The 23,545-nt window shown below is 45.2% G+C and overlaps 1 protein-coding gene across 9 annotated transcripts in view; it reads right to left on the reverse strand.

The window, feature by feature from the left end:
- Positions 1–23,545, reverse strand: part of CFAP251 (cilia and flagella associated protein 251) — an 84,418-nt gene that overhangs the window by 29,132 nt on the left and 31,741 nt on the right. For 8 of the 9 annotated variants that reach the window (XM_071070936.1, XM_071070934.1, XM_071070938.1 and 5 more), the window contains 10 exons: positions 22,493–22,570; positions 19,984–20,034; positions 17,467–17,681; positions 14,520–14,714; positions 13,581–13,831; positions 13,080–13,231; positions 11,430–11,603; positions 9,978–10,162; positions 5,453–5,567; positions 4,188–4,351 (listed from right to left, as the gene is read on the reverse strand). In XM_071070936.1, the coding sequence (XP_070927037.1) occupies positions 4,188–4,351; positions 5,453–5,567; positions 9,978–10,162; positions 11,430–11,603; positions 13,080–13,231; positions 13,581–13,831; positions 14,520–14,714; positions 17,467–17,681; positions 19,984–20,034; positions 22,493–22,570 (1,580 nt within the window). Of the gene's footprint in view, positions 1–357; positions 3,493–4,187; positions 4,352–5,452; positions 5,568–9,977; positions 10,163–11,429; positions 11,604–13,079; positions 13,232–13,580; positions 13,832–14,519; positions 14,715–17,466; positions 17,682–19,983; positions 20,035–22,492; positions 22,571–23,545 lie in introns of those variants that run through there. The other variant, XM_071070940.1, reaches the window with a different exon arrangement.

Raw genomic sequence — 23,545 nt, forward strand, 5'->3', positions numbered from 1 at the left:
TTTTCACGCTGCTGATAAAGACATACCTGAGACTGCACAGTTTACAAAAGAAAGAGGTTTATTTGACTCACAGTTTCACATAGCTGAGGAGGCCTCACAATCATGGTGGAAGGTGAAAGGCATGTCTCACATGGTGGTGGCAAGAGAGAATGAGAGCCAAGTGAAACAGGTTTCCCCTTATCGAACCATCAGATCTCATGAGACTTATTCACTACCACGAGAACAGCATGGGGGAACCACCCCCTAACCAGTCCAACTATCTCCCACCAGGTCCCTCCCACAACACATGGGAATTATCAGAGTACAATTCAAGATGAGATTTGGGTAGGAACACAGAGCCAAACCATATCACAAGGATTGGAGACAAAGTCCTTTATTTTCCTCCTGTAATGAATGTCTGTTAAGGTGTGGGGTGGACTTAGAAAGCCCTGGCTGTGAATCCCAGCCCCACTGCCTCCTCCATTGTTTGGAGTTAGCTTCTTGATATGTTTGATGGGGATAATAGTGGTGCCCTTTCCCAAGATGGCTGAGGATGAAATCAGATGATGCATGGAACTCACTCAGTGTAGGCCCTGGCCCTGAGAAAACTCAGCACAAGTGGTTGGGATTATTGCAGCCGTGGAAAATGGGTATCGGCCGCACCTACACCTTTCTTAGGAAGAGTTTGCTACGCACTGTCCTGGGTCCTCTCACCGAGGCATGCATAAGCCCATGGGTTGGCTTAAGGTCTGAGGAACCTGGGTATTCTCCAGGGGTGCCTGAGGGCCCCTCCAGAAGGGCTGTGTCTTCCCCACTTCTCAGCTCGAATATTAGGCCATGGAGGCAAGTGTCCAGCCGAGAGGGCTCCCTCTCTGTGGCCTCTAGGCCAGGCCCAGGCCCAATCCCGACAAGCTCCGTGAGTGGCAAGGCCACTTTTGCCATGTGACTCTGGAGCAGGGCCAGGTAAAGACCGGAAGTGACAGAGAGGAGCCTGTCCCCACCAGGAGCCCCTGAGGGGAAAGGCTGGCAAGAGCACCTGGTCCTCTGGGAACAGCCTGCGGCTCCCGCCCCGGTGTTCAGAGTTCCACTACATCCCCTGCCTCCTGGCCACCATCAACTGACCCCAGAGGGGACCGGGGGCTGCACTGGGATTTCTCCAACCCACACTGGGAAAGAGACGCCCTCTGTCTGTGGTGAGAGTTCTAATTTGTGAAATCTGGGAACTGTGGGCGGCCATCTTCCTGCTGAGTAAGGAAACCCAGTTCTGCAGAGAATGAAGCCAACAGCAGGGCCGAGAGGACAGCAAGTGCTGCGGGCACAAGTGTGCCGCTGTCCATGACCTTCCTGCGGTGTAGCTACATGTGATCCCAATGACCTTCTCATATGTTCCCTTTTGCCTAAATTGTGTTTCTAACACTTGCAACAGAAAAGAGGTCATTAGGGCAGAAAAGGGAAATGACACTTACTGAAAACCTGCTCTGTGCCCAGCAATCCACACAGTACTTCTGGGAAGGAGCTAGAGTTCTCAGCCCTGTGGCAAGCACACAGTAGGTGCTCTGTCAACGCTCCCTGCAGGAGGCGGAGGAGGAATGGTCTCAACTTGGTGGGAGGAGTCCCATTTAACAGCTGGAGGAACTGAGGCTCCAAGAAGTGAAGGGACTTGGCTGGTGTCATCCAGCAAGCAGGTAGTGACTAGCTAGGATTCAAATCAGGGTCTCTCTGCTCTTGGCTGAGCAGGGCAGCAGGATGACAGGAGGCAGGGAGGCTGAGCACAAAGAAGTAATGAGGGATTTTGAAACAGATGCCAGACAAGGAGAGGAGAAAGGGTGGCACGCTAGCATGGAGGGGCAGAAGAAGAGGAGTGCGGAATGAACCCTGAGAGAGGGGATGGAAGGGGCTCTCCTGGGGCAGAAGTGCCATAGACTGTGATGGTAGCAGTTGGGGCCAAGGGGGGCACTGACTGAAATGATCGAACGTGAGGGGATTTATCATTTTTATCTCCCCTACAACTCATCGTCAGTAACTCTAGTAGGAAATTTTGTTGGTTACTTGTTTAGGTTTTTACATTTCTTTCCGTTAGTGAAGTGCTGATCATATTAAGTCACCAGAAGCAGCAATGAAGTGCTAATTAGTTTATAATAATCCTTTGTCCCCATCACAGATTAAATTGAAATTCTCAGAAGCCTGGACTCTGGCCAGGCGAAAGCTATTGGAAAGCAGAGACCTTTTTTTCTTTTTCTTAAATTTCTACCATTCCAGATTCCAAGACGACTGAGAAGAAAACAAACATTTTAGAATGTTCTAGCCGGGTGCAGTGGCTCACATCTGTAATCCCAACACTTTGGGTGGCCAAGGCTTGAGCCCATGAGTTCAAGACCAGCCTAGGCTTGGTGAGACTATCAACAAAAAAATAATTTTTTAAAAGTTAGCCAGGCACAGTGGCATGTGCCTGTGGTCCCAGCTACTTAGGAGGCTGAGGCAGGAGAATCGTTTGAGCCCAGGAGTTCGAGGCTGCAGTGAGCCACGATCACTCCTCTGTACTACAGCTCGAGTGACCGAGTCAGACCCTGTCTCAACAACAACAACAAATAGAAAGGAAGGTTCTGCTTGTCCCCACAAGGTGTGCCTTGTCCCCATGGTTCCAGGCAACAAGCCAGGGAGCAAGGAACCAGGCAGCCATTCTGAGGCCATGATCCCTTTTCAAAGGGAGAGTTCACCTCCAGCTCCTAAATCCCCAAGTTCCCATGACCTGCTCTCTCAGGTGAAGGCGGGGTGGAAGTCAGAGCTGCAAGTGCAATCTCAAACACCGTGGTTCCAAAGCAGATTTAACTGGCTATTTTTGCTCATATTCAGGTTAAGAGTAGAAGCTTCAATATCCGCCATAAAAAGAAAGATGCGGCCGGGCGCGGTGGCTCAAGCCTGTAATCCCAGCACTTTGGGAGGCCGAGGCAGGTGGATCACGAGGTCAGGAGATCGAGACTATCCTGGCTAACATGGTGAAACCCCGTCTCTACTAAAAATACAAAAAACTAGCCGGGCGTGGTGGCGGGCGCCTGTAGTCTCAGCTACTTGGGAGGCTGAGGCCGGAGAATGGCGTGAACCCGGGAGGCGGAGCTTGCAGTGAGCCGAGATCACGCCACTGCACTCCAGCCTGGGAGACACAGCGAGACTCCGTCTCAAAAAAAAAAAAGAAAAAAAAAAAAAAAAAAGAAAGATGCACACTTGGCAGATGGCAGGGGGTACACTGTGCTGGCAGCCAGGAATCAGGTTTGTTCTGTGAGGAAGGAAGGTGCCTCTGAGCTGTTTTGGTCCTCAACGTCACACTGCCAGGAGAGAGGCCCAGGCGAGCCACAGGCAGCGCAGGGGTTTGGAGAAGTGGTCAGGAACAGGAACCGGCTGCCACGTGGTTGACTCTGCCCTGCGGCAGCACGCTGAATTTGGGTAGATGAGAGGACAGTGTGGGTGCTTGTCCCCTCTTTATTAGGGAAGATCCTGAGCTCATAAGCAAATGCCCTTACAGGAAGAAGAGAAGAAAGGAAATCATTCACTTGCTGAGTACTGCGCTCTGTGCTAGGCGCTTTTCCCATATTAAACTACCTGATCTTTACAGGGATCCTACAGAAGTCCCTATTATCACCCCACTTCGCAGGCAAGGACTCTAAAGATCAGGGACATTAAGAAGCTTGCCCTAGGCCCCATAGCCAGTAGAGAGTGGCCCCATATTCAAACTCATATTACCCCTTTCACCTCAAAGTCCACATACTCTCCAATGTTCAACTCTAGAATTCTCCAGCCTCGCCTCAGGCAGAGGTTCTCCGTTCAGAGCAGGGAGGGTGAGAGGAGGAGCCGAAAATACCCACGTCAAATGATCCTCTTACTATTTCCATAGTGCATGCTTTGGAGGGTCAGCCTAGATCTTTCTAGCAGGTGTGGCTATGCAGAGCAGAGGGAGAAGCATTTGAGGGAGCAGGGGTGACCCCAAGGTGCTGTCACATTGCCTGAACTGCAAACACCATTGGTCCATGGAACAGGACAGTAACCCCCGTCTGCAGAGTAATGTGAGCCATGCCACCGGGGAGCAACCTGAGGGCCAGGCCCTGTGACATCCTAGCACAGTACCTGGCACACAGTAGGGTTCAGTGTCTATCACTGTCGCTGAGTGAAACAGAGTTTACACTTGGTACCTTCCTTCTCGCCCCGTCGTGTACCTTAAGGTGATTTTCCACTGCACCACAGAGCGATCGTGCCCTCCTGCGGTGAAGGCGTAGCGGCCATCATAGGAAATGGCCATGCCAGCCACCCCGTTTGGGTGACAAACAATAGCAGATGTCTTATGTGGATTGCCGTCAACTGGTAAGATCTGAAGTCCAACCTAGAAAGGAACACATAATTGGATATTCAGACTCAGGTAGCTGGGCCCGAGAGGCCTGGCACATTCACATGTCACCTCCAGATCTGTGTGCCAGAAGGACCTGTGTGTCTGGACCCATCTCTGAGGGTGAGAGCCACATATAATGTAGCTGGGCATCCACACACACCAGCCCTGGTAGGGGCCCCTCACACAGCTCTAACAGATACACAGAAGGGAAGCTTTCCTCCCTGCCTTCATGGTCAGTTGTCCCGGGTTTTCCAGAATAAATCTCACAACCTATGACTTTACACTTTTTTTTTGAGACAGAGTCTGGCTTTGTCGCCCAGGCTGGAGTGCAGTGGTGCAATCTCGGTTCACTGCAAGCTCCGCCTCCCGGTTCACGCCATTCTCCTGCCTCAGCCTCCCGAGTAGCTGGGACTACAGGCGCCCGCCAACACGCCCGGCTAATTTTTTGTATTTTTAGTAGAGATGGGGTTTCACCGTGTTAGCCAGGATGGCCTTGATCTCCTGACCTCATGATCCACCCGCCTTGGCCTCCCGAAGTGCTGGAATTACAGGATTACACCGCGCCCGGCCCCACTTTACACTTTTCAGTGTAGATTATTCATTAAACGTACAACGAAGTGTAACTAATTTGCTTTTTTTTTTTTTTTTAGACGGAGTCTTGCTCTGTATTTTTAGTAGAGACGGGGTTTCACCGTGTTAGCCAGGATGGTCTTGATCTCCTGACCTCGTGATCCGCCCACCTCAGCCTCCCAAAGCACTGGAAGTGCTGGGATTACAGGTGTGAGCCACTGCGCCCAGCCAATTTGCATATTTTTATAAGAGTTTTTCCACATAAATAAATAAGAAGGAAAATCCTTTGGTGGCCCATGTATCTTCACTGGGAATATAGAAAATGCAGTAACTCTGCTCAGAAATGTCTCCCAAGAGTCTTCCTAACTCATCAACGGCAATTTTCAGTATCACAGCTGACCGGGGTGGAAGCAGTTGGGCTTGGCTGTAAACCCAGAACTCTCTGAGTCTCGTGATCTTCGGTAATGACTGCTGCTCATGACACACAGAGTCAACTCCCAGAGCTGGAGAAGAGAGTGCTGTTACCTTGTCTCTGTTAATAAACACCAAGTAGCGTTTCTGTAGCTCTGCCATGCTTCTCACTGGGAGGACTTGTGTTTGCTCAATAGGGGAACCATAAGCTGGCCCCATAAGCGTCTTTCTGAAGGCAAAAAGAGAAAGAGTTTTTTAAATTCCACAAATCTCAACATAGGTTTTAAGATTCTTTGGTCAGGCTGGGCGCAGTGGCTCACGCCTGTAATCCCAGCACTTTGGGAGGCCGAGGCAGGCAGATCACAAGATCAGGAGTTTGAGACCAGCCTGGCCAATATGGTGAAACTCCGTCTCTACTAAAAATACAAAAATTAGCTAGACATGGTGGCGGGCGCCTGCAATCCCAGCTACTCGGGAGGTTGAGACAGGAAAATCACTTGAACTCAGGAGGTGGAGGTTGCAGTGAGCCAAGATTGCGCCACTGTACTCCAGCTTAGGTGACAAAGTGAGACTCCGTCTCAAAAAAAAAAAAAAAGACTCTTTGGTCATGGATGGGGCATGGTGGCTCACGCCTGTAATCCCAGTACTTTGGGAGGCCAAGGCAGGCGGATCAACTGAGGTCAGGAGTTCAAGACAAGCCTGGCCAACATGGTGAAACACCGTCTCTACTAAAAAAAAAAAATCAGCCAGGTGTAGTGGTGCGCACCTGTAGTCCCAGCTACTCAGGAGGCTGAGGCATGAGAATCGCTTGAATCTGGGAGGTGGAGGTTGTAGTGAGGTGAAATCATGCTACTGCACTTCATCTTGGGCGACAGAGCAAGACTCCATCGAAAGGAAGAAGGAAAAGAAAAGAGAAAAGAGAAGCGAAGCGAAGAGAATAGTTGAGTTTTTAAAATTCCATAAATCTCAACATAGGTTTTAAGACTCTGGTCCTGGGCAGAACACAGTGGCTGATGCCCATAATCCCAGCACTGTGGGAGGCTAAGGTGGGAGGATTGCTTGGGGTTAGGAGTTTGAGTCCAGCCTGGGCAATACAGTAGTTTCCTGTCTCTACGAAAAATTAGCCTGGCTTGGTGGCCTGAGGCTGAGGTGGGAGCATTGTTTGAGCCTGGGAGGTCGAGGTTGCAGTGAGCCAGTGAGCCGAGATCATGCCACTGCACTCCAGCCTGGGCAACAGAGTGAGACCCTGCCTCAAAAAAAAAAAAAAAGAAGAAGAAGAAGAAGGAGAAAATCTATATCTCCACATTGCTGCACCCTATCCCAAGATAATCATGAGTAATAGTTTGGTGTATATGACTCAAGAATTTCTTTTGTAATTATAATTTTATATAAAAATAGAATTATGCTATTCATGTTTCATTGATAATTTGCTTTATCTCATATTACATCTTTGAGATATTTCCATGTCATTACACAGAGAGCTGTCTTACTCTTTCTCTTTTTTTCTTTTCTAAAAGCAGCATCGTGTTCCAGTGTACTGACAAGCCATCGTTTAACTAATCCCCTATTAATGGGCATTTGGATTGTTTCCATTTTAAAAAATATTTTCAAACAAGACATCCTTTTACTTATGTCTTGGCATACTGTGTGAGTACTTCTGTGGGCTACATTCCTAGAAGTCAGAAGATATGATAAAATTTAATAGAGGGTGACAAATTGCTTTCCCAAAAGGTTACACTGATTCACACCCGCCCCCAGCAGCGGATGAGAGTGCCCGTTTCCCTAGCCTCTTGCCAACGCTAAGCACTATCAATCATTTTTATCTTTGCTAATCTGATTGGTGAAAAAATGATATCTTGTTTTCATTTGCATCTTTGACATGCTAGTGAGCATCTGCTCATAGGTTTATTGGCCTTTTCCTGTGAACTGCCTTTTCATGTTCTTTCAAATATTTTTTAAATGCATTTTTAAATTCTTTTGGATTTATCATGAAAAGACAATTCCTTCCCAATTAAGCCACGGTTATGAGGCTTCCTTATTCCTACAGCTTAAAAGATGCTTTATTCAAGGGCTTTTATTCTAGAATGATGGAAATGCTCTGAAGCTAGAGTGGGGGTTACACAGCACTGTGAGTACTAAATGCCATGGAACTGTTTCTTTTTTTTTTTTTTTTTTTTTTAAGACAGAGTCTTGCTCTGTCACCCAGGCTGGAGTAAAGTGGTTGGTGCAATCCCGCCTCACTGCAAACTCCACCTCCCGGGTTCAAGTGATTCTCCTGCTTCAGCCTCCAGAGTAGCTGGGATTACAGGCCGCCCGCCACCATGCCCGGCTAATTTTGTATTTTTAGTAGAGATGAGGTTTCACCATGTTGGCCAGGCTGGTCTCGAACTCCTGACCTCAGGTGATCCACCCACCTCAGTCCCTCCCAAAGTGCTGGGATTACAGGCGTTCGCCACCGTGCTCAGCTGAACTGTTCACTTTCAAATGGTTCATTTTATGTTACGTGAGTATCACCTTGATAAATTTTTTAAGCTGCTTTATGCTAATTTCAGATTGATCAATAGGCAGAAGCTCCCGACTCTGTGTCTAAAAGCCCCTCCTGCCTCTCTCCTCCAGTGAATGGCCATCAGCAGGAACTTCAGGCCCGAGGTCTGCCAGCCCTCATTCTCCAGCTCTGCCAGTTCAGTGTCTTAGGACTGCGCATATCCGAGAGATATTCTTTGTCCAAAAAGTATGTGTTCATTAAAAACTATGCGCAATGACTCTGAAGTCTTTCTAACGCTCCTCTTTACACATGCTTTCGAGTGTTTTAATCGCTTAAGAAAATTGTCCTGGATTTCTCTCTCTACCATAAAACATGGCATTTCTCAGTCATTTTTTCTTGTGCCTTCTGGGAAAGAACTGTTTAAAACAACAACGACGACAACAAAACATCCCAGGTAGTCCTGGCCTTTTGAGGACCTGTCTTATCTGAGATACATTTCAAAACCATGATAGTCCTCAAGCCTGAGCCAGCTGCGGTCAGTTCCCTGACTTCCTTCTTCCGGTGGTGGTGGCAGTGGCAGTGGCAGTGGCAGTGGCAGTGGTGGTGGCTGTGGTGGATCACTGAAACATTCTCCCTTCCAACTTCTTCAGTGGGAGAATACTTAGCAGGGCTGTGGACGAGGGAACGGGATGACGGTGTTTGTTGTGACGGCTCACAGGAGCCGAAGCACAGGGGCCCACGGGCATGCGCAGGATGGTGTCAGGAGGGAGGAGACGCCGCTCTAGGATGCTGGGCGGTGGATGCCCTGCTCCCCGGATGCGGACGCCCTGCTCCACCGCTAGTGTCTTCCCCGTTTCATGCCTTCAACCATCCTGTGCTCCTGACTCCAGCCCAGCCTCTCCCAGGACCTCCACACTCCAGAGCCTGATTCGTGGATTCCGACCCGAATGCCAAGCAGGCATTTGTGAAGCTTGCCTTGTGCAGTCTGAGCCCCGGTGTATCTCGAAGCTCTCCTTCTGTTGCCCTCCTCATCTCTTTAAAGGCCCAGTCCATTCTAATGGCTTCGAGAGGTGTCTTCCCTCACACCTCCTTTTCCCTCCATTTTGTTTTGCCAGCAGGACACATCCAGAATCTGACCCTCCCTTCTGCCCTCAGGGCCAAGCCACCATCAGCTGTCACATCAGTTTCCCCAATCTTGCTTCTACCTTTGCGCCCCAGAGTCTGCTCTCTATACAGAAACCAGACATCATTGTAAAGAATCAATCAGAACATGTCATTCCTCTGCTCAAAACCCTCCACTAGCTCTCGTCTTACCTGGGAAAGAGCCGGAGTCTCCAGGGTGCCGTGTGCCAGGCACCAGCCCGCACCTCTGGCTTGCTCTCCCACACCCCATCTTTGCCCATTCCACTCTGGCCTCGCCAGCCTTCGCAGCATTTCCCAAACCCTAGACGCCCCCCACCTTCACTCATCGGCCCTTGCTGATCCACTGTTTTTCTTCCAACCGGGCGGCAGCCCCTCACTTTCTTCAAGTCTCTGTTCAGATGCTCAGATGTCCCCTGCTCTCCAAGGCCTTCCCTGCCTCCCCATCTTTTCATCCTGCCTTTTCCTTTTTTTTTTCTTTGCACAGACCTGATTACCACCTACCTACTACCTGGCTACTTGTTCACACTATTGCATCACCTGCCCCCCACCAACATGTAAACTACACAGTGATGGAAACCGTTTTGTTTTCATCCTTGTCTTCAGCACCTAAAACAGTACCTGGCTCACACAGGGTGTAAACAAAGGAGTGCTAGCAATTAAAGTTACAACTCCTTTGAGACCCAAGAGTAAGAAAAAATCAAACGATTGTTAGTAGCTGGGTAAAACTATGTTTTTCCTAACGAGAGGAGAACAGGAGACAGCATCAGCAACCTTCCCAGGGCCCCAGGTCTGTGTCCTTCCTGGATTCTGCACATCTCACCTCCATGCAGGGCCACATGACCTTGGTGAGAATTACTTACGTTATCTGTGCCTCAGTTTCCTCCTCTGCAAAGCGAAGAGGATGATGATAGTAGCCAAGCTGCTTGCAGGTCCCTGCATAGAGACTTGAAACAGGCTGGGGGCAGAGAACTCGATCCACACCCCCTGCAGTGGGAAGCTGCGGGTGCTTACCTGCACATTTTGGTGGTAGAATTAAAAAGCTTCACTTTGTAGCCACTGTTGCAAATAAGCAGGAAGAGTTCCCTGGTGAGTGGTGGGTACCAGACCATGCAGGTGGGATAGCAGCCCTGGTCTGTGTGGTGAATGTCCAGGACTTCCAGGCAGTCTTTGTAGCTCCTGAGAAGATCATACTCTATCTGCAGAGGAGCCCAGATGGACACACATGAGGACCGAGCCAAATTAAAGGCTCAGCTAAAGAGCCCCTAGCTCTTGGGTGACAGCCTTTATAATTATCAGCAACAGTGCTGTTCTCCAGGATATGGTATCAGGTCTCCTAACAGAAGACTTGCCTAGAACCGACACTAAGTCATCAGTACTGAGAATTCACTATCCGGAAGACAATGAGCTGAGTGCTCCAAAAACATCTGTCATGGCATCCTCAGAACTTCCCTGCAAAGCAGTACTGTTGTGCCCATTTTACAGATGAGAAAACAGATGTTCAAGGATGGTCAGAGTGGCTTATCCAAGGTCACATAGCTAAAAAGTGGCAAAGAAAAAATTCAAAAATTCACATTTAGATCCAGCTGACTCCCACACCTAACATCTTACAGTTCTGTTATACTGTGTCACTTATTATCTTAGGAACTAATTCATCTAAATCTCAGCCCAGCACTTGGCAATCGCAAATCAGCAGCCGCTGAACTGGGTCCATACAGGTATGTTTTCGTGGGCAGGGCAGAATAGATGGATGGATGGATGGTTGGATGGTTGGATGGATGGATGGATGGGTGGGTGGGTGGGTGGATGGACGGATGGATGGATGGACAGATGGATGGATGGACAGACGGATGAATGAATGGATAAACTGAATAAAGGAAGGAAGGCAAGAGACAGAAGGGAGGGGTGGGGGAGGGAGGGAAGAAGAAAGGGAGGGAAGGAAGGGAGGGAGGGAGAGATGGGGAGAGGAAAGGAGGGAGGGAGGAAGGAAGGAAAAACAGACAGATACACTGACTGGTTGATTTTGAATCCATTTCACCTGACCCTGTAATATCGCATTTGCCACTGTCCCTACCTTTTCCTCTTATCTCACAACGTCTCCTAGTTTTCATATTTAGGTAGCAGCCTGGCCCCAACTGCTGGACACGAAGACAGTGTTAGTGAGTGTCGGCCCTCCCCATGCACACTGGGAGGCGAGGGCGGCTGCTTTCCACGCTGTGGGGAACTCCCCGCCTTCTGACTTGTTGCTGCCCGGAGGCCTCCTTGTCCAGAACAGGAATCCCCAGGTGGTGTCCCAGGCACGTTAAGGCAAAATGCCAACCTGGAGAGGTTTGTGATCCTTCACTGTGCACTCGTTTTTCCAACAAACACACATACTGTGCGCCTGGCTCTATGCAATATGCCAGGGATGTCACAAGAGTGAGACACAGTCCTGGTGACCAGGTCAACGAAAAGTAAATAGCTCACCAAGAGCCTGTCTGCCCCAAGGCTCAGCAGTCTAGGCTCATTGCTGTCCAGGTAAACCCCAAACAGGAGACTTCGAATGCTTTTGCGATGAGAACGAAGTCTTGCTAAGTACTCCCAGACCCTCTGTCCGTTTCTGACCACTAGCATGTAAACAGCCACAGTAAAACTTCTATCCTGAAGATGAGCAAAAGAGAAGGAGTTATCCCATTTTACATTTAGTAAATTAAGAATCATCATTATGGGCCGGGTGTGGTGGCTCATGCCTGTAATCCTAGCACTTTGGGAGCCGAGGCAGGTGGATCACCTGAGGTCAGGAGTTCAAGACCAGCCTGGCCAGTATGGCAAAACCCCATCTCTACTAAAAATACAAAAATTAGCTGGGCGTGGTGGCACACACCTGTAATTCTAGCTACTTGGGAGGCTGACACAAGAATTGCTTGAACCTGGGAGGAGAAGTTTGCAGCGAGCCAAGATCGTAACACTGCACTTCAGCCTGGGCAACAGAACAAGACCCTATCAAAAAAAAATACTAAGAATATTTTCTTCAAAAAAATCTTAGTCTATTCAAGCAAATAGTAAAAGAATTTCCATTTTAGTTTTGTTTTTTTTTTTTTTTTAGACAAGAGTCTTGATCTGTTGCCCAGGCTGGAGTGCAGTGGCCTGATCACGGCTCACTGCAGTCTCAGTCTTCTGGGCTCAAAAGATCCTCCAGCCTCAGCCTCCTAAGTAGCTAGGACTACAGGCACACACCACCATACCTGGCTAGTTTTTTTTTTTTTTTTTTTTCATTATTTTTTGTAGAGATGGGGTCTCACCATGTTGCCCAGGCTGGTCTCGAACTCCTGCCTCAAGCAATCTGACTGCCTCGACCTCCCAAAGTGCTGGGATTACAGGTGTGAGCTACACCTGGCCTAATGCCCATTTTACAGACAAGAAAATTAAAGTTAAAAGCAGAAAACTGAAAAGGTAGTCAGGGAAAAAGTATGAAGGTGACACTATGGTCTTACACTCTTCCCTCGCTATCTGTGGAAAGGCAAAAGCCTGATTCTTTGTGCCTTTGTCCTCCCGTTTCTTTGTCCAGCTACATACAATAAAAAAGCCATGTGTTTTTGAAAGGTATGAAGGCTGCGAGTGAACCAGGTCAGAGTGGGAGCCTGGCCTGAGGGGACAGAGAGGCTGGACTGTGTGTGCCCACAGTGTGCTGAGATGGCTTTGTCTTCAGAAGCATTGTGTACACAAACCAGAGGAGTGGCCGCACCAGCGTGGAGACGGAGAGCGCTGGAAGGGACAGGAGTTTAGTGAAGACCACTGCTTTTCCCCTCCCAACATAAAGACAGACCAACATAACTGCCTTATAGCTCACTGTAACCTCAAACTCCTGGTCCCCAGGGGTCCTCCCGCCTCAGCCTCCTGGATAACTGGGGCTACAGATGTGTGCCACAAGGCCTGGCTAATTTTTAAAAAATGTTTTTGTAGCAATGGGGTCCTGCTATGTTTCCTAGGCTGGTCATGAACTCCTGTCCTCCAATGATCCTCCCACCTCAGCCTCCCAAATCATTGGGATTACAGGTGTTAGCCACTATGTCTGGCCTCTTTTGGTTTCAAATAAAATTGCTAAGCCACTGGATGCGTGTCCGTGAAAATACTTACAGCAGTTGCCATATACTGGGAGTCATGGGAGAAGCTTATATGAGTCACACTGGTTCTGGAATATTTGAAAGGCTCTGGGCTTTCATTTTCTAAAGACATTGCATCAAGAATGTAAACTGTCCCCTCTGTAAAACCAGCTCCAAGAAGGGCTCCTGAAATGACAAGCCAGAGAACAACGATGGAAAAGGATTACATTCATTCAAGAGATGTTGAGTCTGTGCCAGGCTTTGTTCTGGGTGTGGAGAAGACAGCAACTAACACAACAAAGCTCCTGTGCAGAGAAATGAACCGAAACGCATGATCTCCTGGGGTTAGCGCACAGAGATGCACAGAGAGCACTAGGCCCAGAACACCATGGGAGCCCCAGAGAGAAGGCGCCTCATCCAGCCTGCTGGGGATTGGAGTCGGGGAGACTTTCTGGAGCTATGCCAGCCCAGGTGCATCCATCCCTTTCGGGGCTGTCCATGTGGAACCGATGGTAGGCTGATAAGATGAAAATACCTTCCGGGTTGTAGGTCAGACTCTGGACTCCAAGCCCCTTCTCAAAAACCCTGCTGAAAAGATATTGTTTGTTTTCATAATTCCACACTTTGATCATCCCACAGATGCTCCCGATGGCAATGAGGGGTTGATAGGGGTGGCAGGAGATGGCACAAATGGCATCCTTGGGCTCTACAAATAACTTCTCAAGTTTGGTCCCATCTGTTGTTAAGTGGTACACCGCGGCATCAGATGTTCCAATGATAAAATTCCTGTTTGCCAAGGAGAGACCAAACAATATCAGTGTTTGCAGGGAATGGGGCATGCCAGCTATTCTGCTTCTAATTGCACATAAAACGCCTCTGTCGTCTGTAATTTAGTGACATTATTAACCCAACATTTCCAAAAATATACCACCAATACCCAACAGCCTCCATTTGCAAGTGAAAAAGCCCACTTTTCTCCATGTAAATTGAGTCATTAAGTATGCAGATGGACAGTCAGTTGTACAATTAGCTAATCTGCACATGCAAATATTCATTTGTGTATGCAAATATGGAGTTTGGTGCACACATACAGATGTGCCTGTAAATACTGCAAGGGTAATTAAGCAGACTCACAGATAATTCGGTCTTGAAATGTTATGGCTATTAATTATCCAGTGCCTTTAACCGCAGTGGCTAGGACAAGCTCAGCTTAGAGAAAAGAGACCAACCTGCAGCCAAAGACTCCAGACTCAACAGAGGTGAGAGCTCAGGGATCAGGACCTTCCAGCTTCCAGTTACTAAAGAGTCTTAATATTAAAGTCATGTTTCATTAATTTTTTAAATGATCCAATAGTTATCACAATCAGCCAGGGAGATATCCCAGGAACAACACGAACCTCCCACTGCATGCAAACTAAAGAAGACAGTGATCATTTTTCAACCATTCTAATGACTAGATTCATTAACAACTTACCTTACGACAAAAAGGTCACCTTTTAAAGTGCAGTCAGGAGGATAGTTTGATTTTTCGGTAGGAGGGGTTGCTGGGGTCTTTGAAAAGGACAGAGTTCTTATGGCGCCCAGTTTCAAGTGACTGTACCAGTTAACAATAGACAGGGTGTGATCATAGAACTTAATGTTACCCTTAATGTCACCTGTGACAATGTAGCTGAAATGGAGAATAACATCAGTTTTGCAAATAGCAATAATAACAAGTAGCATCTATATAATACCTAATTATATGTCAGGCTTTGGATTCTGGGGCATTGCAAAAACTTAATTTAATACTGCCCGATGAGAATGATTTTACTGTTATCCCAATTTACATCTAGGAAACTAACGCTCAGAGAGTTAAGAAATTTGCTCAGGGCATTGTGTTGCCAGATTTAGCAGATAACAATACAGATACCCAGTTACGTTTGAATATTTGTATAAAAAAATTTAGTGTAGCTGGACATGGTGGCTCATGTCTGTAATCCCAGCACTTTGGGAGGCCGAATTGGGTGGATCACCTGAGGTCAGGACTTTGAGACCAGTCTGGCCAACATGGTGAAATCCCGCCTCTACTAAAAATACAGAAATTAGTCAGGTGTGGTGGTGCGCACCTATGATCCCAGCTACTCGGGAGGCTGAGGCAGGAGAATTGCTTGAACACGGAAGGCAGAGGTTGCAGTGAGCCAATATTGCATCACTGCACTCCAGCCTGGGTGACAAGAGCAAAACTGCATCACAAAAAACAAAATAGACAGACAAACAAAAAATTTAGCATAAGTATATCCCAAATATTGCATGGGGCATATTTATACCTGGCAATTTTACCAGGGCCATGTAGCTTGACTATGCAGGGAACCCAGGTATGTCTAAAGCAAAGTCCATGCTCTCTGCTAGGTTCTTCCCTGCCCGCCAAGATCAGCCATACACAATGGCGGTGGACAAGGATTTACACTCCCCATATAACTACAGATGACCATGGAGAGAATCGCTCCACCAGTCCTCCAAAATCATGCAAGCTGGCAATGGGACACTAGCACTTTACAGGAAGGCACTACTGTTAGTGTGATCATAAAACCCTATCCAGTCATCACGGCAGAAGGCAGTGCCACGTGACAAAATGGCTTTCATTTCCAGTCCTCAGATCCATCCCAAATGGGCTTTTTAAAAAAGACTTTGACATAATTCTAATCACGGGGGGCAGACGAGGAGGATTTTCTCTTACATATGCAGAGTGGTTAAATGAGGTTTCTGATTAATAAGCAAGGCAGGTGGGCCGAGTAATTGGCTTGAACGTCTGCCACTGCCCTCTGCTGGACAGAAGCAGCAATACTGACCAAGTATTTTCAGAGACCTTTTCCTTCTTGGACTCACAGATCCTGACTGGGTTTCATTAACTTGGAGAACTCAGGCCTGGTCTTCACTGGATCCTAACCCCCAACCGAGTAAAGGTTGATTGCATCATGGCCAACTGCAGTTCTACTATCTTCTCACCCCACTGAGTGAGGGTGACAATTTGCATTTCTCTTTGTAAAACCATGTCAAGACCTCACTGTTCCCCTGCATCAAAAGGCAAATGGAAGCAAATGGGCGTTTTGAAAGCGGATGGCCCAGTGACTCTAACCATATGGGCAGGGTCCCTGTCACTAGGCAATTTTCTCCACACCTTCGAGAACTTCTCTCACACACTGATGATGGCTGCCATTTACCTAGGGTTCCCCTGCACCAAGCATGTGCAAAGAGTTTTACATCCCTATCTCGTGAAATCCTCATAAAACCACTCTGAGAGAAACAGTACCATTATGCCCATTTTACAGATGAAGAAATAGAGGCTCAGCAAGATTAAGTTCCTTTCTCAAAGTCACTCAGTAAGGAAGGGACCCAGCTGAAATAAGAACCCTGTCCTAATTGAGGACTTAATGACCATCTGTGAGTCCCCACAGCCACTCAAAATCAGAGTTAGTGAATTTTATTACGTTCTGATGCATTTGATCTTCTCACAATGGGTAAATATTATTTTTGTTTTGTTTTGAGATTGAGTCTCGCTCTGTCACCCAGACTGGAGTGCAGTGGTGAAATCTTGGCTCACTGCGACCTCTGCCTTCTGGGTTCAAGTGATTCTCATGCCTCAGCTTCCTGAGAAGCTGGGACTACAGCCGCATGCCGCCACACCTGGTTAATTTTTATATTTTTAGTAGAGACAGGGTTTCACCATGTTGGCTAGGCTGGTCTCAAACTCCTGAGACCACCCGCCTCGGCCTCCCAAAGTGCTGGGATTACAGGTATGAGCCACCGCTCCGAACTGTAAATGTTATTTTGTAATCAGACAAAAACAATATAGTTATTCAAATTATTTTCTTACATTTAATGCATGTAAAATGTTGCATGCAAAATCTATCCAAATAGCACAGAAGAAAAAAATCTAGTTCCTTTTTGTTTCACCAACACAAAGGGATTTTTTTAACATAATGCATGCTCATGATTTTTTAAAAAATCCAATTAGTATAAATGGAACTATAAAAAGAAGTAAATCCACCCCCATCCCTGATCTTAGTTCTCAGTTCTTTTCCTCAGAGGCAACCAATCTTCCCAGTTCATTATGACTCTCCCCAGAATACTCTATGCATATACATCCAAAAGAGGTTTTGTTTTGTTTTGTTTTGTTTTTCAAGACAGGAGAGTCTCGCTCTGACAAACTCCTGGGCTCAAGCAATCCTCCTATCTCTCTTTCTTTTTTGTTTTTTGGTAGAGATAGGGTCTCACTGTGTTGCCCAGGCTAGTCTCGAACTTCTGGCCTCATGTGATCCTCCCACCTCAGCCTCTCAAAGAACTGAAATTAGAGGTGTAAGCCACTATGCCCAACCTCCCATAACAATTTTTAAATATTTTTATAATCATCCATAGCTACCTTTTAATTAAGTTAAAATTACCTATCAATTGTAGTAAGCACAGTGATGCCCTCTTTCTGCAAATGAACCAATTTACAAGGCTTGATATAGGGAAAGCCCAAAAAGGTGGAGGCAGATGAGGGTGGGCGGTGTATGTCCCAGACCACCAGCTTCCCTTCCATTGTTGCTGAGAGTATTTGTGTTAAATTCAAGTGAAAGATGGACTGGCTAAACTTTCCCACAAGCTTGTTGAAGGTCTGTGTTTCAAAAGAAAGGTTATAGTTACTGTTGGTAATAAATATAAAACAAAGCATTTATCAACACGATATTTTATAATGTTATGCTGAAATATAGTGAGAAAAAGAGAAAGAAAAAGAAAACAATCACTAAAACCATCTCCCGTGGATTGCCATGGTCCAGGCAGTTCTGAACCTCTGGAGGTTTGCTAAGAGCAAGTGAAGGGTTATGTACTCTGTTCAATTACATTGTTTGTTTAAAGCAAATGAGAGAGTGGTTATTCACTGTTTATACCTGTTAAATTTCTCTTATGGAGGTTTCAGAGACTGGTGAAGAAACTAATGCCTGTTGTGAGTCAAAGCATGCTCTGGTTATAAAATAGCATAAAATAATTCTCCCAGTCTCCTTTGATCATAAGGTATTTTCCCATCAGTAGAAAATATTTAAGCACTATACACAGAAATGCCCTATTCTCTATGCTGCCCTATTCTCTCTGCTGCCCAATTCTCTAATAATACAGAGAAGATCCGAAGGTTTACCTCTTCTGATTTGAACACAAGAGGAATAGTAAATAATAATTAGTCAAACAAGAGCACCAAGTTCTTTCTAAGAGCAGCACTGTTTCAACACATTTTTATCATTTCAAATGGCTCATTATTTGTGGATTCTGTATTTGCAAATACACCTACTTGTAAGAATTGATTTGTAATCCAAAAATCAATACTTGCAGCACTCTCACGGTCATTTGCTGAAGTGCATGTGCAGTGTGACAAATAATTTTACTCACTCAACATGCACATTTCCAGTTGAGGGCAAGCAGGGCAATGCTCTGCCTTCTTGTCTCAGCTCTGACTATAAACAAGTGTCCTTTTCATGGTCTATTTAGTGCCATGTTGTTTGCATTTTTGGGTGCTTTTTCTTGGTGATTTTCGTATTTAAACTGACCCCCAAACATAGTGCTGAAGTGCTATCTAGTGTTCCTAAGCAAAAGAATGCTATGATGTGCCTTATGGAGAAAATACGTGGGTTAGATGAGTTTCGTTCAAGTCATGAGTTACAGTGCTGTTGGCCATGAGCTCAATGTTAATGAATCAATGTTATATATTAAATAAAATGTCTTTAAACATGAATACACATAAAACAAGGTTATGTATTGATCAGTTAGTTGGTGAAAATGTGACCAGAGGCTCAAAGAAACCTACCCTATATTTCCCTTAAGAGCAATAATTTAGTATCTGCTAATTTGGTGTTTGCAGAGACTTTATAGAACATAACTACCAACAACAATGAGAACTGACAGTATTTTTTAGTACTTTCATTTATGAAAAACAAGTCTGCAGACAGAATAATCTCCTTGTGCCCATTCGTCTCAACTTTTTATTTTCTGTTTTTGTCTTTTGGCATGCCCTCTTAAGAAATAAATTTCTACAAATCATACCAAGAGAGAAGCAAGTATGCAGGAAACTCATCATCAGGTGCTCCCTGAGCGCAGGTTACATGGGCAGCAAATGCAGAATATGCTACAGGAGACGACTCAAGTTCCACCTCAGACACAAGAGCTTGCAGTAAGCAAGCAAGATAAAATGTTTTCTCAACATCTGGTTCATATCCCTCTTATTGGCTCTTAAACATCTAAATACCTAATATCATGTATTATTCTGAAACTGAGCAGCTTTATAAGGGATCCACTCACATTCAAAAACTCTGCTTATTCTTTTTTTTTTTTTTTTTTTAATACAGGGTCTCGCTCTGTTGCCCAGGCTGGAATGCGGTGGCACAAACACAGCTCACTGAAGCCTCGATCACCTGGGCTCAAGGGCTCAAGTGATCCTCCCACCTCAGTCTCCTGAGTAGCTGAGACTACAGGCTCATACCACCCTGGCTGGTAATTTTTTTTTTTTTTTTAATTTTTTTTTAGTAGAAACAAAGTCTAGCCTGTGTTGCCCAGGCTGGTCTCAAACTCCTGAGCTCAAGTGATCCTCCCACCTCGGTCTGCCAAAGTGCTGGGATTACAGATGAGAGCCACTGCACCCCGCAACTTTCCTTCCTTGTCAATATGCACATACACATTCTAAAAGCCATCACTTTTTTATATTTTCTCATGGCAGTAACTCTTTTTATAACATTTTATTTTTAACAATACTTCCATTATTTTGAACCGACAATTCAATATGTATACGGGACCCAAGTAAAATTTTTCCAATTATTTCCCAGTAGCTTAATGTCAGGATGTACAAAGAGTAGCCCGAAGCAGCTAAGTTTGCACATAAATATTTATTCTCCACAAAATCTGAAGGACAAAAATACAACAGGCATACTCACTTTTTCTGTTAAAAGTGGGGCGCTGTGAGCCAGTGTATCCCTCTCTTCATACTGATAACAGGAAAAAATAATCACTACTCAAAAAGACCCAGTTTCCAAAGGAAGAACTATATTAATAATAAAACCAAAACAAATACATCTAAACAAGGTCAGAAATGTGCATTTTCTACAGGTGAGAGAACTTGCTGCCTTGGGAAATATCTAAAAACATTCTGAAAGAAAAGCAAATACATAAAAAATATAAAAAATACCACAAATGATTATGACTTTTATTTTTTTTTGAGATGGAGTTATACACTAAATAAGGTGTCTTTAAACAGAAACACATCTATCGCCCAGCCTGGAGTGCGGTGGCACGATCTCAGCTCACTGCAAACTCCGCTTCCCAGGTTCAAGCAATTCTCCTGCCTCAGCCTCCTGAGTAGCTGGGATTACAGGAGTGCACTACCGTGCCCAGATAATTTTTTTTTTTTTTTTTTAGTAGAGATGGGGTTTTGCCATGTTGGCCAGGCTGGTCTCGAACTCCTGACCTCAGGTGATCCGCCCTCCTCAGCCTCCCAAAGTGTTGGGATTACAGGCGTGAGCCACTGCGGCCGACCTTAAGGTATTTATTAAAGTTTTAAAGCCTTATTAATAGATAATTCGAATTTGTATTAAGTACTAAGTAAAGTCACAATTGGCTGGGCATGGTAGCTCACGCCTATCATCTCAGGACTTTGGGAGGCCAAGGTGGGTGGATCACTTGAGGTCAGGAGTTTGAGACCAGCCTGGCCAACACGGAGAAACCCCATCTCTACTAAAAATACAAAAATTAGCCAGGCGTGGTGGCAGGTTCCTGTAATCCCAGCTACTCGGGAGGCTGAGACAGGAGAATTGCTTGAACCTGAGAGGCCGAGGTTGCAGTGAGCTGAGATTGCACCACTGCACTGCAGCCTGGGTGACAGAGTGAGACCCTATCTCAAAAATAAAATAAAATAAAGATATAATAAATATCTTAAATAATGACTGTCACTGACAATCAGTAATTCAATGTGTTTTGGTTTTGCTTTACAATTTTTTATTGAGGTAAAATTCACTTAACATAAAATTAATCATACCCACGTTAAAGTGTCACTTAACATAAAATTAATCATAACGTGTACAATTAATCATAAAGTGTACAATTCAGTAGTGTTTCATACATTCACAATGCTGAGCAACCATCTAGATCCAAGACATTTTCATAACCCCAAAAGGAAATCTCCTACCCATTAAGCAGCTACTCCGTCTCTCCCCAGGACTTGAAAACCACCAGTTTCCTCTGTATCTGTGGACTTGCCTATGCTGGACATTCCATAGAAATGGCATCATACAACATGTGACTTTCATGTCTGGGGTCTTTCATTTAGCATCATGCCTTCAAGGCTGCTCCATGTCACAGCATGTATCAGTACTTCATACAATAACATTCCATTGTATGGACAGGCCACATTTTGTTTACCTAATCATCAGTAGATGAACATTTGGCTTGTTTCTACCTTTTGGTTATTACAAATAACCATATAGCGCTGCTGCTGCTGTGAACATTTGTGTAGAAGTATTTGTTCAAATGCTTCTTTTCAATTCTTTTACATCTTACCTTGGAATTGCTGAGTCACATAGTTATTCCATGTTTAACTTGGAACGTTTTTTGTTTTGTTGTGTTTTGTTTTGTTGAGACAGAGTCTCACTCTGTTGCCCAGGCTGGAGTGCAGTGGCACCATCACCATCACAGCTCACTGCAGCCTCAAACTCCTGGGCTCAAGCAATCCTTCAGCCTCAACCTCCTGAGCAGTTGGGACTACAGGCGTGCATCACCATGTGCTGTTAATTTTTTTAAATAATTTTTTGTAGGGATGAGGTCTTGTTATGTCGCCCAGGCTAGTCTTAAATTCCTGGCCTCAAGTGATCCTCCTGCCTTGGCCCCCCATGGTGCTGGAAATACAGTCACAAGCCATTGTGCTCAGCCTCAATGTTTTTTATTCTCATGATTTGGCCCTGTGTCAGTATATGTATCACTAATCTGTTTGCTAATTCCTTTCTAAAAAGGAAAAAAGACCAAGGTCTCAAAAAAATCTGTATTTTAGAGCCACGTATGGCTGGCTCACCCCTCTAATCCCAGTTACTTGAGAGGATAAAGTGGGAAGATCACTTGAGCCCAGGAGTCTGAGGCAGCCTGGGCAACACAGCAAGACCTTGTCTCCAAGAAAACCACAAAACTTGTATTTTAGTCTTGTTAAATAAATTCAAATAAACATTTGCCTCATTGCTTTAATAAAATTTAATAAATAAAATTGAATTATTTGCTTCTGATTTAATACGCTAATTTCAAATGGGATTAAACACTATAATTAAATAAAAACATTTTAATATATATTCATTGCTTCTTAAGTAGAGATACTATATTGTTACATTACTGAAACATTCGTACTCAAAGAATGAACACATATTTCTACCCACATTTAAGACAAATCAAAATATTTCTACTTACCCATGCATAATATATTGTCTGTGTTTTACTATTGCTCACCAATTCTTTATTATTTGTTGGGTTAAAAGTAAGGTAGTTCTGAAATATAAAGTATGAAAATACATTAATGATAAACTTTCTGTTTCTGGTTAAGCTGAATGTTAAAATTAAATAATAATTTAATTTATTATTTAATTAAATTATTAAATAATAATTGGTATTACAGGAGTAGTAATACCAATTATTACTTAATTGGTGGCTCACTCCTGTAATCCCAACACTTTGGGAGGTCGAGGCGGGCAGATCACCTGAGGTCAGGAGTTTGTGACCAGCCTGACCAACATGGAGAAATCCCATCTCTACTGAGAATACAAAATTAGCCAGGCATGGTGGCGCATGCCTGTAATCCCAGCTACTCGGGAGGCTGAGGCAGGAGAACTGCTTGAACCCACGAGGCGGAGGTTGTGGTGAGCAGAGGTCGCGCCATTGCACTCTAGCCTGAGCAACAAGAGCAAAACTCCATCTCAAAACACACACACACACACACACACACACACACACACACAAATGAGTAGGAATATAAAACAGAAAAGATACAGCATTTGGTAAAAAATAGGAATATCATTTAAATACTGGTGAGTAAAATAAACAGTGTCAAATGTGTTCCCCTTCCAGTCTGATCTATTATATTTCATCATCCATAAATTGGAACAAGCTTTTCTTTTTTTTTTTTTTTGAGCCAGAGTCTTGCTCTGTCGCCTAGATTGGAGTGTAGTGGTGCCATCTCAGCTCAATGCAGCCTCCGCCTCCTGGGTTCAAGTAATTCTCCTGCCTCAGCCTCCCGAGTAGTTGAGACTACAGGCATGTGCCACCATGCCCAGCTAATTTTTATATTTTTAGTAGAGACAGGGTTTCACCATGTTGCCCAGGTTGGTCTCGAACCCTACCTCAAGAGATCCACCCGCCTAAGCCTTCCAAAGTGCTGGGATTACAGGTGTGGGCCACTGCACCTGGCTGTAACAAGCTTTTCTGACAGTGATCAATTTAAAATAATAACAATAATAATAATAAAAT

The sequence above is a fragment of the Macaca nemestrina genome, chromosome 10 (assembly GCF_043159975.1).
Source record: "Macaca nemestrina isolate mMacNem1 chromosome 10, mMacNem.hap1, whole genome shotgun sequence".
Classification (NCBI taxonomy): Eukaryota; Metazoa; Chordata; class Mammalia; order Primates; family Cercopithecidae; genus Macaca; species Macaca nemestrina.